A 13,294-nucleotide genomic window follows, 5' to 3' on the forward strand; every position below is an offset into this window, starting at 1 on the left:
GTGCTCAATTGGATTCAGGTCTGGGGAACGGGCGGGCCAGTCCATAGCATCTTGCATTAGGAGGAACCCAGGGCCAACCGCACCAGCATATGGTCTCACAAGGGGTCTGAGGATCTCATCTCGGTACCTAATGGCAGTCAGGCTACCTCTTCAGGCACATGGAGGGCTGTGCGGCACCCCAAAGAAATGCCACCCCACACCATTACTGACCCACCGCCAAACCGGTCATGCTGGAGGATGTTGCAGGCAGCAGAACGTTCTCCACGGCGTCTCCAGACTCACACGTCTGTCACATGTGCTCAGTGTGAACCTGCTTTCATCTGTGAAGAGCACAGGGCGCCAGTGGCAAATTTGCCAGTCTTGGTGTTCTCTGGCAAATGCCAAACGTCCTGCATGGTGTTGGGCTGTAAGCACAACCCCCACCTGTGGATGTCGGGCCCTCTTACCACCATCATGGAGTCTGTTTCTGACCATTTGAGCAGACACATACACATTTGTGGCCTGCTGGAGGTCATTTTGCAGGGCTCTGGCAGTGCTCCTCCTGCTCCTCCTTGCACAAAGGCGGAGGTAGCGGTCCTGCTGCTGGGTTGTTGCCCTCCTACGGCCTCCTCCACGTCTCCTGATGTACTGGCCTGTCTCCTGGTAGCGCCTCCATGCTCTGGACACTACGCTGAGAGACACAGCAAACCTTCTTGCCACAGCTCGCATTGATGTGCCATCCTGGATGAGCTGCACTACCTGAGCCACTTGTGTGCGTTGTAGACTCCGTCTCATGCTACCACTAGAGTGAAAGCACCGCCAGCATTCAAAAGTGACCAAAACATCAGCCAGGAAGCACAGGAACTGAGAAGTGGTCTGTGGTCACCACCTGCAGAACCTCTCCTTTATTGGGGGTGTCTTGCTAATTGCCTATAATTTCCACCTGTTGTCTATTCCATTTGCACAGCAGCATGTGAAATTGATTGTCAATCAGTGTTGCTTCCTAAGTGGACAGTTTGATTTCACAGGAGTGTGATTGACTTAGAGTTACATTGTGTTGTTTAAGTGTTCCCTTTATTTTTTTGAGCAGTGTATATTCACGCCACCTGGAACTGCACACCAATTAAACAATTTTGGAAGGAAATCACTACATCATTATCCCTTTTCCTGGGTGTTCACATCCCATTATCACCTCACGTCTGCTTACTAGGTGATATATCAACAATTAATCTGGAAAATAAGGAAAACAGTCGATTACTCCTTCTGGCTCTAACTATCGCCAAGAAAACCATCCTTATGAACTGGAAATCAAGGACCGCCATACATATAACACATTGGAAAAACTTAATGATAGTGTATGTATCGTACGTGTTGTTTATAGCTTTATTATTATTATTATTATTATTATTATTATTATTATTATTATTCCTGCGATGGACTGGCGACCTGTCCAGGGTGTACCCTGCCTTTCGCCCAATGGCAGCTGGAATTGGCTCCAGCCCCCCCACGACCCTGTACGCAGGATAAGCGGTTGACGATGGATGTATGGATTATTATTATTATTATTATTATTATTATTATTATTATTATTATTATTTCCTCTTTTTCTTCTGTGTAGTATTCAATGTAGTGACAGGCGTCTACACTGCTGGAATTATACAAGCAGAAGAAGAACGCCGTGATGAAAACAGTGCTCTGTAGCACTGTTTGTTCGTTTTCGGCTATGGTAGAAACATGACCACAAAATACGGCAGCCTTCATAGAAGGGAGACCCTTGGTTATGTAGATATAAATGTCTCATTCTAAGGTAATAAAAACATAACGGTTCATTATGTAAGGTCTTTATACACCACTGAAATTTCTGTCAATAGATCCTCAGAAATATTACACGGTGAACCTTTAAGGGGGGGAGTTATAGTCATCGAGACAGAACACCACCAACTCTGGTTTGCAGTTTGCAGCCTCATCTTTCCACCAAATAATAGAAAAATATTGATAGTGAGCAATCTTGAAAATGTTCTGTTTAAGTGTGTAAGATGCTAAAACCCTGCTGCAGACAAAAATGTTAACAGTCTTTTGGGAGTATTCCCTGTATCAAAGTACTCACCATCAGCTAGGTATGTAGGCTCCAAAGGAACTGCAGTATGGGCCTGGACAGAAACAGAGACAGAGATGAACAAAATAATCTTTTGTGTATATGGCTATGGCAACATTGTTTCTGTCTAAAGCACACTGGGAAAACAGTGGTGGGGGAGACACACAGACAAACCTCACCAACCAATTCTACTGACCAAAGAGAAGAATTATCAAACAGAGCAAGCATCACTGAATAGCTGAATTGCTCACAAAGGAAAACAAGTGGATGAAAACTTGGGGACTTTGAAAATAGTGAATCAAAGCTAAACACATCTGTTTCTTATTTAGATCAAACAGAACAGAACAAAACTCAACAGCTGGAGGAATTATTAGTGTGGTATGTTTTTTCTACATAACATATCTAGTAGCTGTCATGACCAGCCTCGAATGCCAGGACATAAAGTGGGAAAGACACAGCGCTTCAATTCACAAGGTTTATGGTGTGTTAGTCAGCAACATCAGTAGTGTCGATATGGATGGGTGATCATGGTGTAAAGTGTTGTGGTGTCCAAATAAAACAAATATGTAACAAAAACCAAAAGGTGTAGCCGCTGGCAGGAGCACTGGGGCCAGGTGTTCCCGAAATGGGAAGGACCACTGCAATCAGCTCCTCAAACAGAAAACCACATCAACATTGAAGTACTATCACACATACACATTCAAGCCACACAGGGGTGTCACATAGCCATTACATAGACTGGCACTGCTGTATATGGTTATGATATGCACTGAATATTTGTTTTCTTCAGATAATTAAAATGACCTTTTTCACAATAATAATATTTGAATTACTATGCATATACACGTTTGAGCTTTGGCCAAAATATAACATCCTCCCAGTGAAACTGATTGGATTTAGATTTTTTTGAGAGACAGGTGGGAGGCAGGAGATATATCAGCTAGAAGTGTCTCGTTTAGGTGGAATGTTTGTGTCATGGTACACACACACACACACACACACACACACACACACACACACACACAGCTTTCTTACCATTTCCCAGGCAGCAGGGTCGTGTTTGAAAAGTGAGTGTGTGAGCTCCACTGACACTCTCTTCCTGTAATCTGAACTCTTGTCCTCCGAAATTCGGAACAGCACCGCTGCAGCGTAGGTGGCTACAGGGAGACGGCAACATCGTAATTTATGAACAGACATAAGAGAAAAGGCCAGGCACTCAAAACATAAATAGTCAGTTCCTCCAAGAGATTAAATTTGTATGATCACAAAGCAATCATCATAATATTTATTAGAGCAAGTATTAACTTGGCAATAATCACACTGTTCAACATTTGACAGTTTTCTGTAGCACGTCAAACCTTTTTTAATGTCCTGCCCCATTCAGGCCCCATTGGTCGACAAAAAGCGACTGATAAGCACATCGGCTTTATGAAAAGTGTTAAACATGTTAAACAACAAAAGGCACTGATCCAACATTAAATGGCTAGCTAGCCAAACCCAGACCTTCCTTATCTTCTCCCGATTTTCTTCTGTTTTACCACTTCAGCTGCTGACGTTTTGGGCAGTAACACGTTACTGTAATAATATTACATTTTCCAGTAACTACTAGTGTAACAGATTACTATCTCCAGTAATATTCTTACAGTTGCTTATCCAAGAACCATTACGTTACAATTTACTGAACGCGTCATCCTTGATGTAAATGTGCGACTGCGCTGCAGCTTATTGGCACCAGACCTTATGTTGTTCAAGTCAGCTGTTAGCCAAGAACGAGGGAGAGAGGGATTCTTTCCACAGCTGTATGCAGCCACTGCCATTATTGTGTCCCAGTCAAAGATACAAAGAACATTGTTGTCCGTTGTAAACTCAGTAATGACTACTAGTGGACTAGGAAATCTTAAGTCAGGGGCAGCCCTAAAAAAACAATCTTTTGGGTAGTGATTTACACAGGATAGTGGTCTGGTCAGGGTACACAACTCTCCAGTGTTTTATATAAGAGTGGGAATAAACTATGTGGTGGAAATTATGTAGTGGAAATGAAAAGTGACTGCTTAGGTTGCAGTTTGTAAACACAAGATTCAAAAACTCCCCGACTCAACAAGCAAGAGAGAGAGAGAGCACAGCAGTGGTTAAGCGAGCTAGAGAATCAATGAAATGATGTGAAAACGTACCGATTCCCTCGTTGTTGGAGTGCAGCAGCTCCATGAGGGGTGCAGAGGCTCCCTCTGCATCGATGAGCTCTGCAGACTGTTTGTCCAGGGCCAGCTCGCACAGGACACCCGCTGATACTCGCTTCACGTTTTCCACATACGAGTACAGCAGCTGGACACAAACACATAAACCTGTGCTCTTAGATGGGTGTATTTTTAACAGCACATTACTTGCTTACTTCTACAGGTTTGTTTTTGTTGTCATAACTTTTGGTACTAACAGTCTTGGTCTTCACAGACACCATGGAGTTGTAAGGCTGGTTTGTTCTCAATATTATAAAGAGATTAGACTTAAAATTGTCTGTAGGTGCAGGGCTCCAGACTAACTTTTCTTACTAGGAGAGTAAGTATTGAGAATTTTAGGGGCAAAGGCAGAAAATTTAGGGACACAAACCTCAAATCGACCTGCAATGCAATCTTTCACATTTGCCCCAATTTAACTGTATGAGTGATAAATGCTTTGGTAATTAAACCAGAAACTACAATGAGCTGTTTTATTTTAGCTCACAGTCACGTTGTAATTGAATGGGGCTTAACAGATGCACAAACTGGAAGTGGCGATGCCGTTTAATTGGTGTATCTGTCTCGGCATATTTTATGAAGCTGCTGTTGTGCTTAATTAAGATGCCGTGTTTAAACTGTGTGGTGTTGCCAAACTAAGTTTTCCCCGCATGAGGAAGACCACATCTAGTGCAGTATATCCAGCTCATGGTGTTGGTGTTTTTACTAAATCTAAGCCATGTATAATCCCTTAGCCAGGTTTGGACTGGCACAATAATTCAGGAGAGGAATTTGACTCCATCCAAGGTCGCCCTGTTCACGCAAACCTCCAGACCACTGATGTCGTAGATTATTTGTTGATGTAACAGGTAGCAAACTAGGTATAGATGTGGCCACTATGTTCATCAGGGAAGAAAGTTTTCATTACAAAATACAAACTTCTGGGACTGACCAACAAAAAGCCTGAGGTTTTCAAGGTATTCTACGGCTATGGGTGCACTCTCAAAAACTCCCGAGAAATACCAATCATAGCACAAATGTGTGTAAATGCTTTACATTCAAGCATAATCAATCATATCAAAAGTATCACACTGAACTTGAACATAAGCTACAACAATGAAAGTAAGTATGCTTAAGTAAGTAGGCCCACTGCCTCCCAGATCTCTCCTGTACAACTCTGTGTCTTTTGCATGTCTTTGTAAGCTCCTTCATTACTAAGTCTGATAAAAAACCATAAAGTGTAGATTGGTGGTAGGGACATCAAGGTGCTGCTGAATTGTCCACCAAATATATTTACAAATATCCTACAGTCTTGTCATTTTTACTACACAGTGTTACTGGAATTATCTACAGTATGCTGAGTTACCACGCGTTACCTGATCTGAGCTCACGGAACAGTAGTAGAGTCTGAACAGTAATGAATGAAGTTTGAAGCAGTTAGTGTTATGGTTTTCAACTTTTCGAACATTGCAGAATAAAAAGGGAGCCGACGCTACAACCTGTATTTATAGGATTTACAAACTGCTTTACATGTGTGAACCCGAAAGATGTGTAGGTTTGGTAAGACTTCCCTGCCATGACTTGACTTTCAAATTAATCTGTAGCCTATCAGGGGCCATATTCCATTTCAGTAAATCAGTGTAGATTCAAGGGCATGCTTTCATTTGCATTAGTTAAGATAATAGTGTGTATGCAAGTGCACACAACTTTGCATATTGATTCTAATCCATGCCAAATATCAGGCCTGGAATGAGCAAAATGTCTTCAAGCAAGTAGAATTCCAGAAATAAGGGCTAAATTTCTATCTCCTCCTCCATCCCTCAAACAACTTCCAGTGTCCACTGCAAACTGTTCAGGACACAGCAGAAAAAGGTAAACTCAACGCTCCTCAGGTTCATGATGATTTTGTAGTTTGTGCAGCCTGATATCTTCATGTCATAGTCATGTTGTAGCATGCATGTGAATACCTGTACAAACAGAGGTATGGTTTGCATGCTGGCGATTTCTCCCCTGTTTATGTGGTCTCTGGCCAGAATGTGAAGCGCTCCTGTGCAACCCTCTACTATTTCCTCCATACGAACACCATCCTGGTAACAGAGACAAAAATAAAAGAGACAGAAAGACATCAAAGAAATAAATAAATCAGCTGATCTAAAACAATATGTTTTCATTCACTCCCCGCACAGTTGTCATAAAGGGGGGCGTTACTGAAAACCGTTTTTTTTTTTGTACCAGGCTGAAAACATGTTTTTTTCTAGCATTTTAACATGGGGGTCTGTGGAGATTGACTCTCTTTTGGAGGCAGCCGGATGCGGCCATGCGGATGTTGCTGCTTGGTTCAGGCACACAGCAACTGTGTGTGTGTGTGTGCGACTGCGTGTTCTTGTGTGCATGGTCCAGACCTGGTATGTCTGCTGTGCGGAGGAGGCATGTCTCTGTGTGTCCTGGTGAGCCTTCAGCAGCAGGTTGACCAATCTTGGAATAGCACCTGCCTCCCTCAGCGGCGCCTGATTGGCCGGGCACAGCGCCAGGTTCCGGATCAGACCAACTGTTGCCTGAGGAAAGGACAGAGATCAAAGACCTTTTTCAACAAGACCAGGCTTTATTTGGGTCAGCTTTGATGGCAACTTTACATGTGGTGCCTTCAAATGGCAGTGCCAGGAACTGTTTGGAACTTCAGCAAACCCCATGCACTGCACTCATGTTTACCAACCAGTGTGTGATGCTTCATATCAAAGGAAACCACTGGGATGAGAAGAAAATAGATCTAACAGCTTCAAGTGGCTAGAGCGCTTACTGCTGAGGAGACAGCTTGGCCAACTCCAGCATCCGGAGAGAGCTCAGCGCTATCTCACAGTTACACTAGCAAAGTGTTCAGAAAAGCTCCGATTTTACTTTTAAACATGACATTCTTTATCCCTAAACACATTTCAGAGTGAATAACATCAGTGTAGCATGTTGGGAAAGTTTCTCAAAAATGTAAACACATTAAAAATGCAGGTAAATTTAGAATCTTTGGGATTTGGTGGGCGTGGGTGGGGTGGGGGGGAGGGGTCATGTTTAAGTGAAGGTTTTAAAAAAGTTTTGGGCCCAACCGGTACAGAAATGCGTGTGCAACCCTAAGAGTAAACTGTTAAGAATCTAAAGCTGGCATGGTAGGTCTGATCAGATTCATGATCTTTTGTACTTCTGTGTTTGTCCCTCTCCTTCATATCTTTTTTGTGCAGGCTTGCAAAGTGAAAAAGCCCAAAGTCTACCCCAAAGGGATTTCCCATCTCCCACAGAAAACACTGCTCCTGAACTGCCTGAAAACAGGCAGAGGGAAAGCAATTTTCAAGTTGAAATGCTCAATGTATGCAGAATAAACTAATAACGTGGATGTTATTTGGGCAGAGGAAGATGACTAATTTTTACACAGAATTTCTTTACCAGATAAACATGGGTTTCAACTGTAAAGGTGATTTATGAAATATCAAAATTTAAAAATCAGGTTTTGTGCCTGGTTTATAGTCACAATACAACATGTTGCAGAGTGAACTTGAGTTTTGTAACTCCCTAGTGCTACATAGCAGACAATATAGATTAATAAAGAACTATCATCAGAAACTATCATCACTGGAGAAATGAATTAGAATTTAAGAGTCTGATATCTTGGGGTAAAAAGCTGCTCTGCAGTCTGGTGGTGCGGCAGCAGAAACTTCTATATCTCTTCCCAGAAGGCAGCAGGGTGAACAGACAGTGGCTGGGTGGGTACTGTCCTTTAGTATCCTTTGGGCTCAACGATATCACTGATGCTCAGGAGATGGGTACCAATGATCTTCTGAGCAGTTTTAATCACCCGCTGCAGAGCCCTCCGGTCCTGGCCGTGCACATCCCATGTTAGTGATGTTTCCAGTCAGGATGCTTTCTATTGCTCCTCTGTAAAAACTGACAACAAGCTCAAACAATACTAAACAGCAACAAGATGTTAACGCCAATTCTGCAGAGATGCTAAAGGATAAGAGCAAACTGTTACCAAAGCACAATAGAGAAACTGCCACTAGGATGCCCTGTCGCCACCACCAACAGTGGTGTGCCACCACCTAAAGACAGCAAAACACACACATAAAACACTACGCAATAAGGCTAAGTTGAAGGTGCGCACACAGGTATCATATACACACCACCACATGTAGTGAAGGGAAGAGGGGCTCCCACAGTCACAGCCACCCTGTCTGTCTGGCAGAACACTACAAAAAGAGGGAAAAGGGCTGAGGGAAATCACGCAGCCCCAAAACAGGGAAATTGCCCACCCTTAGCAGAACCTAGCAGTTGGCAAAAACATTCACAAGGCCCATCCCCCTGTAACATCCATCAATCCATCATCAACCGCTTACCAGGGTCGTGGGGGGCTGGAGCCTACCCCCCGTAGGTCTCATAAAAAGAATCCTCATGTAAAATCAGGACACAAAAATTATCAGTTGATCTGGCAGGCAACACAGCAGTGTCTATATAACCCTCAACTAATGACTCCAGTTCATTCAAAGACCGAACTCAGGGTATCAACCTCCACTACCATCTCTGCGGTAAACTCAAGCAGAACAGGCCATGCAGTCTACAGGGACTTGGCAACAGGTGGCTGAAAATGCCTGTAATAAAATAAAATTAAAGTGCGTTCACAGAAGTGAAAACAGTTCTGCATCAGCCTTGAGGCATACCATCCAAAATCTTAACGTGCTCCCTGAATATCAACTCTTAAAGAGGCATTTGTCTCTAGGTGTGTGCCCGCTACTTGAGAGGCAGGGTGGAGCTTACCTGAGAGGGTGAAACTAGATTGTGGCATTACTAGGCCGAAAGCCTACCAATCACAGTGAGAACTGGATACCCACACAGGCTAACTAATTCAGTGATATACAACCTTACATTTAAACAGCTAGCCTTGTTATGAAACTAGAACCATCGGTTAATATTTAGTTTTCTCTGTGTTATTAAGCAGCTAGCTATCTGTGGCTCACTATTGAAACATACAGAGGTGGCCAAATAGAAACCTACCGCCATCTGAAAGAAAGAAAAAGTCTTTAAAAATAGACAAAACTAAATATGGCACTATTTTCTCAAGGAACAACCAGTAGTTTTTTTGTTTGTTTGTTTTTCATAAAGGGGACTGTGGCCAAACTCCCCTAAGAGAAGGAGAAAGTTGAGCACATTGTTCTGAGGGGTCAGCAGTCTGATGAACAACAAGCTTTATTTGGACATTAAGACTTTAATTCACAAACACCTCAGAAGAAAAACCTTCTGATACCTTCTGATTCTCTGTCACGTCACAGAATAACAACAGCAACTTCTAATGACATTTTCTCACATCTGATACAAATGGGCAATCTCAGAGCAGGATTGAGTTCTCTTCCTCTTAACATATCAGACATGTCCCTCAAAAACAAGCAACACGCAGCAATACATCAATCCGTCCACAGACATCTCTCATAATGTCTTAATGCAAGGATAAAGACAGAACCACATCGACAGTGCTGTACATCATTTTGAAAACAAACAAACACAAAACCCACCAAATCAACATTAACTCGATCCAGTTCCCATCGCATATTACATTCAGCCTCCAAGAAACAGGATGACCAAGTAGAGCAGACCAGATTTCCCCCCAATACTCAAGTTTTGTCTCTAATTCCACAAAATAAGAATTACAAAAAGAGCCTTGTAAATGCCTAGCAGCAATTATTACCTTTCAAAGTTGAAAGCCTCAAGTAGGCTACACATGAGATGTTGTCTGTAAAGAGGGTGTACTAAAGGTGGATGACCCAGGTACAAGTCACCCATGTATTTTAATATCCTTAATTACAAAATCCGTGCCACAATTACAAGCTTTTGATTTCATAGGAATGGGAGTTTCTCTAAATATACACTGAGCAGACAATGCATTTTTTGATACTCTCCTGTTTTTATTTGCGTATTTGGTATTGAAGTAATCAAAAAAACTAAAAGTAAACAGGTTGCATTAGTTTTACATTGTAGTACTTTGATTACATTACTGATTAAATTTTTTTTTAAATAATTAGTAATTGGAACCCTGGAATACATTTTTAAAGAAACCCTCCCCACCCTGCTTTTATATTGCAAAACATAATTTTATTTTGAATTCAGCAAACCACTAACATTATTATTGTGATTATGATTTGCTTTTGATATGTAGTGAACACAAAAGATCAATTTTACTAAAATGATATAACCCAAATTATAACCACAATTATTTTCAAGTGAACGATGTGTTATCCATTAGCTCTCTTCAGTACATGTTTTAGGATATACAGTATACAAACACTACTAAACATGTTTTAATTTGTCTGTTATTTGTAAAACTACCTACTACTACTATCTTCTTAAAATTACATCAACTCACATCTCTACATCCCTGAATATAGTATTTGATGAGAGCGTAGGCAGCACAGAAATTGGTCAGAGAGATGGAGGGAAATAGAGTAACCATCAGCTCAGAGATAAAATTTCACAGATTATATACTCATTTCAGTACAGCTTGTTTTGAAATCTGAGCCATACTACCCATCAGAAATATTAATGAACACTTTACAACTGTTGACAGGATCTGGACCAATCTAAGTGTGATTAAAGGGAGGAAGGGGAATAAGAAACAAAAGATGAAATGAGTTATCAGAAAATTTGGGGAGGCATCTTATAATTTATTTCCAATGGGTAAATAGTGTATTATTAAAGTTCACACCAACTAGACATTGAACTTTTAGAGTCTATATTCACAATATACATTTTGTAGGTAATGGACAGTGGCAGAATGAGTATTCAGGTATTCTACCTTAGTAAAAGTAGCAATTTGTATAAACAAAAATTACCCCCTTACAAGTCCTGTGTTCAAAATCTTACTAAGTACATCAGTATTAGCTGATTAGCTTTATGTTGCCGCTGGTTAAAGAAAAGCAACGTTTCTGCTTAAGTACTTTCAATACGAATAAACAAATATTTTAACCACTTCTAGTAGAAATTATCTAGCATAAATAAGAAAAAAAATTACAAAATCATAATCAGAATGTGTACACATACGAGGAATTTGACTCTGGATTAGAATACAGTAATAAAATCAAACACAGGCTACAGTATAGAGAACACATACATACACACTAGGGGTGGCTATGGCTTGGTTGCCCATTAATCGGAAGGGCGTAGATGGTAGATGTTGTTAGACATGCAATAGGCATGCACGTACACAGTGGGATGAGTGCAAAGAATGACGAAGGTGGATTTGGTATACAATATGTACAATATACATATATGACAATATGAACAGCTTGAAATAGAGAACAATGAATAAATAAATAAGTGGTAACCACTAAACAGGGGGCTGAATAGAGACAGAGTTACTGGTTATTGCACAGGAATTGTTCCTGACACTGTGAGTCAGAATCAGCTATTCATCAGAGTGATGGCTTGTAGGAAGAATCTGTTCCTGAGTCTGTTGGTTTTGGCGTACAGTGCTCTGTAGTGTCTACCAGAGGGGAGAGGCTGGAACAGGTTGTGTCCGGGGTGCGATGGATCTGCACTGATGTTTCGTGCCTGTTTCCTGACTCTGGGAGTCCTGAATGGAGGCCAGGTTGGCACCGATGATCTTTTCTGCAGTCCTGACTGTCCATTGTAGTCTGCTCCTGTCCTTTTTGGTGGCATATCCAAACCAGACGGTGATGGATGAGCAGAGGACTGACTGGATGATGGCTGTGTAGAACTGGATCAGCAGGTACTTAGGCAGGTTGAGCTTGCTGCCGGGCCTTCTTGATGATGGTGTCAGTGCTGGGCTCCCACTTTAGGTCCTGGGATATAGTGGATCCCAGAAACCTAGATTCCACAGCAGACACAGGACTATTGAGTATGGTGATGGGGGGCAGAGTGGGGGGCCTCCTCCTGAAGTCCACGATCATCTCCACAGTTTTGAGCGTGTTAAGCTCCAGGTTGTTCTGAGCACACCAGAGAGCCAGCTGATCAACCTCCCGTCTGTAGGCCGACTCATCACCATCCTGGTTTGACAGATGGGTCTCCTGAGGTGCAGTCGTTGGTGTAGAGGGAGAAGAGCAGGGGAGAGAGCATAGACCTTGGGGGGCGACAGTGCTAATAGTCCAGGTGATGGATGTGATGTTCCCCAGCCTCACGTTTGTGATCCACTGGCAGGTGGAGGCTGGAGCTAGGTGAGTTTGGTGCTGAGGATGTCCGAGATGATGGTGTGATTGATTGGTGAAGCATCCAAGAAAAGTTTCCAGATAAAAAGAAACTCTGCGTTCAGGGGAAGGATTGCAGTCAAAAATACAAACTGATCGATAGCGAGGATAAATAGATGACTATTGGTGTAGCTTTTCCTCGTTGGAAAGAGAGAGAGAAGAACTGAAGGCAGACATGATGTATGCGGCACTGCTTTTTGACAGGTTGTATTTGTATATTTGCAGCAGGCCATGTAGCTTTTACATTTACTCTACCTAAATAAGATTACTGTCCTGGAACTGTAGACAACTCTTTTGTTTTTTTGTTTTTTATTTATATAGCGCCAAATCACAACAACAGTTATCTCACAGCGCTTTTCATAAAAGAGCAGGTCTAGACCGTACTCTGTGATGATATTTACAGAAGCCCAACAGTTCCCACCAAGAGCAAGCACTAGGCGACAGAGGCAAGGAAAAACCTCCTTTTAAGAGGCAGAAACCTCGAGCAGAACCATGGCTCAGGGTGGGCAGCCATCTGCCTCGACCGGTTGGGGTGAGAGAGAGAGAGAGAGAGAGAGGCAGCCTACACAATATACACACAGAGGTACAGACAGTGAAGGTAATGTTGCTATAAACTAAATGAAAAATGGTACAGATATGTATAATAGTGTTAATGGTAACCATCGTAATGTTAATGATTATAATAACAATAATAACAATAAGACTAGCAACAATAGTCATTGCAGCAGAGGGTGTCGAGCAGGAACACGGGGGCAGCAGGAGACCCGCAGCCACAGATC

At 42.1% G+C, this 13,294-nt stretch overlaps 1 protein-coding gene across 1 annotated transcript; it reads right to left on the reverse strand.

Annotated features, from left to right (window-relative positions):
• Positions 1-1,878: 1,878 nt before the first annotated feature.
• Positions 1,879-6,987, reverse strand: LOC123978177 (junction plakoglobin-like). The gene is made up of 7 exons (XM_046061336.1): positions 6,970-6,987; positions 6,687-6,839; positions 6,252-6,371; positions 4,246-4,396; positions 3,110-3,231; positions 2,087-2,129; positions 1,879-1,946 (listed from the first exon to the last, which is right to left on the reverse strand). The coding sequence occupies exons 1-7, from the start codon at positions 6,985-6,987 to the stop codon at positions 1,879-1,881; spliced, it is 675 nt and encodes a 224-aa protein (XP_045917292.1).
• Positions 6,988-13,294: the final 6,307 nt, after the last annotated feature.

This window comes from Micropterus dolomieu, linkage group LG10 (assembly GCF_021292245.1).
Source record: "Micropterus dolomieu isolate WLL.071019.BEF.003 ecotype Adirondacks linkage group LG10, ASM2129224v1, whole genome shotgun sequence".
Taxonomy (NCBI): Eukaryota; Metazoa; Chordata; class Actinopteri; order Centrarchiformes; family Centrarchidae; genus Micropterus; species Micropterus dolomieu.

What these genes read in the sequence shown, in the direction of transcription:
- LOC123978177 (XM_046061336.1), bottom strand. An exon ending in CCGCACAGCAGACATACCAG is followed by an intron (nt 6,372 to 6,686) that starts GTCTGGACCATG and finishes CTCTGTTACCAG; the next exon opens with GATGGTGTTCGTATGGAGGA. An exon ending in GCCTACATACCTAGCTGATG is followed by an intron (nt 1,947 to 2,086) that starts GTGAGTACTTTG and finishes TTTGGTGGAAAG; the next exon opens with ATGAGGCTGCAAACTGCAAA.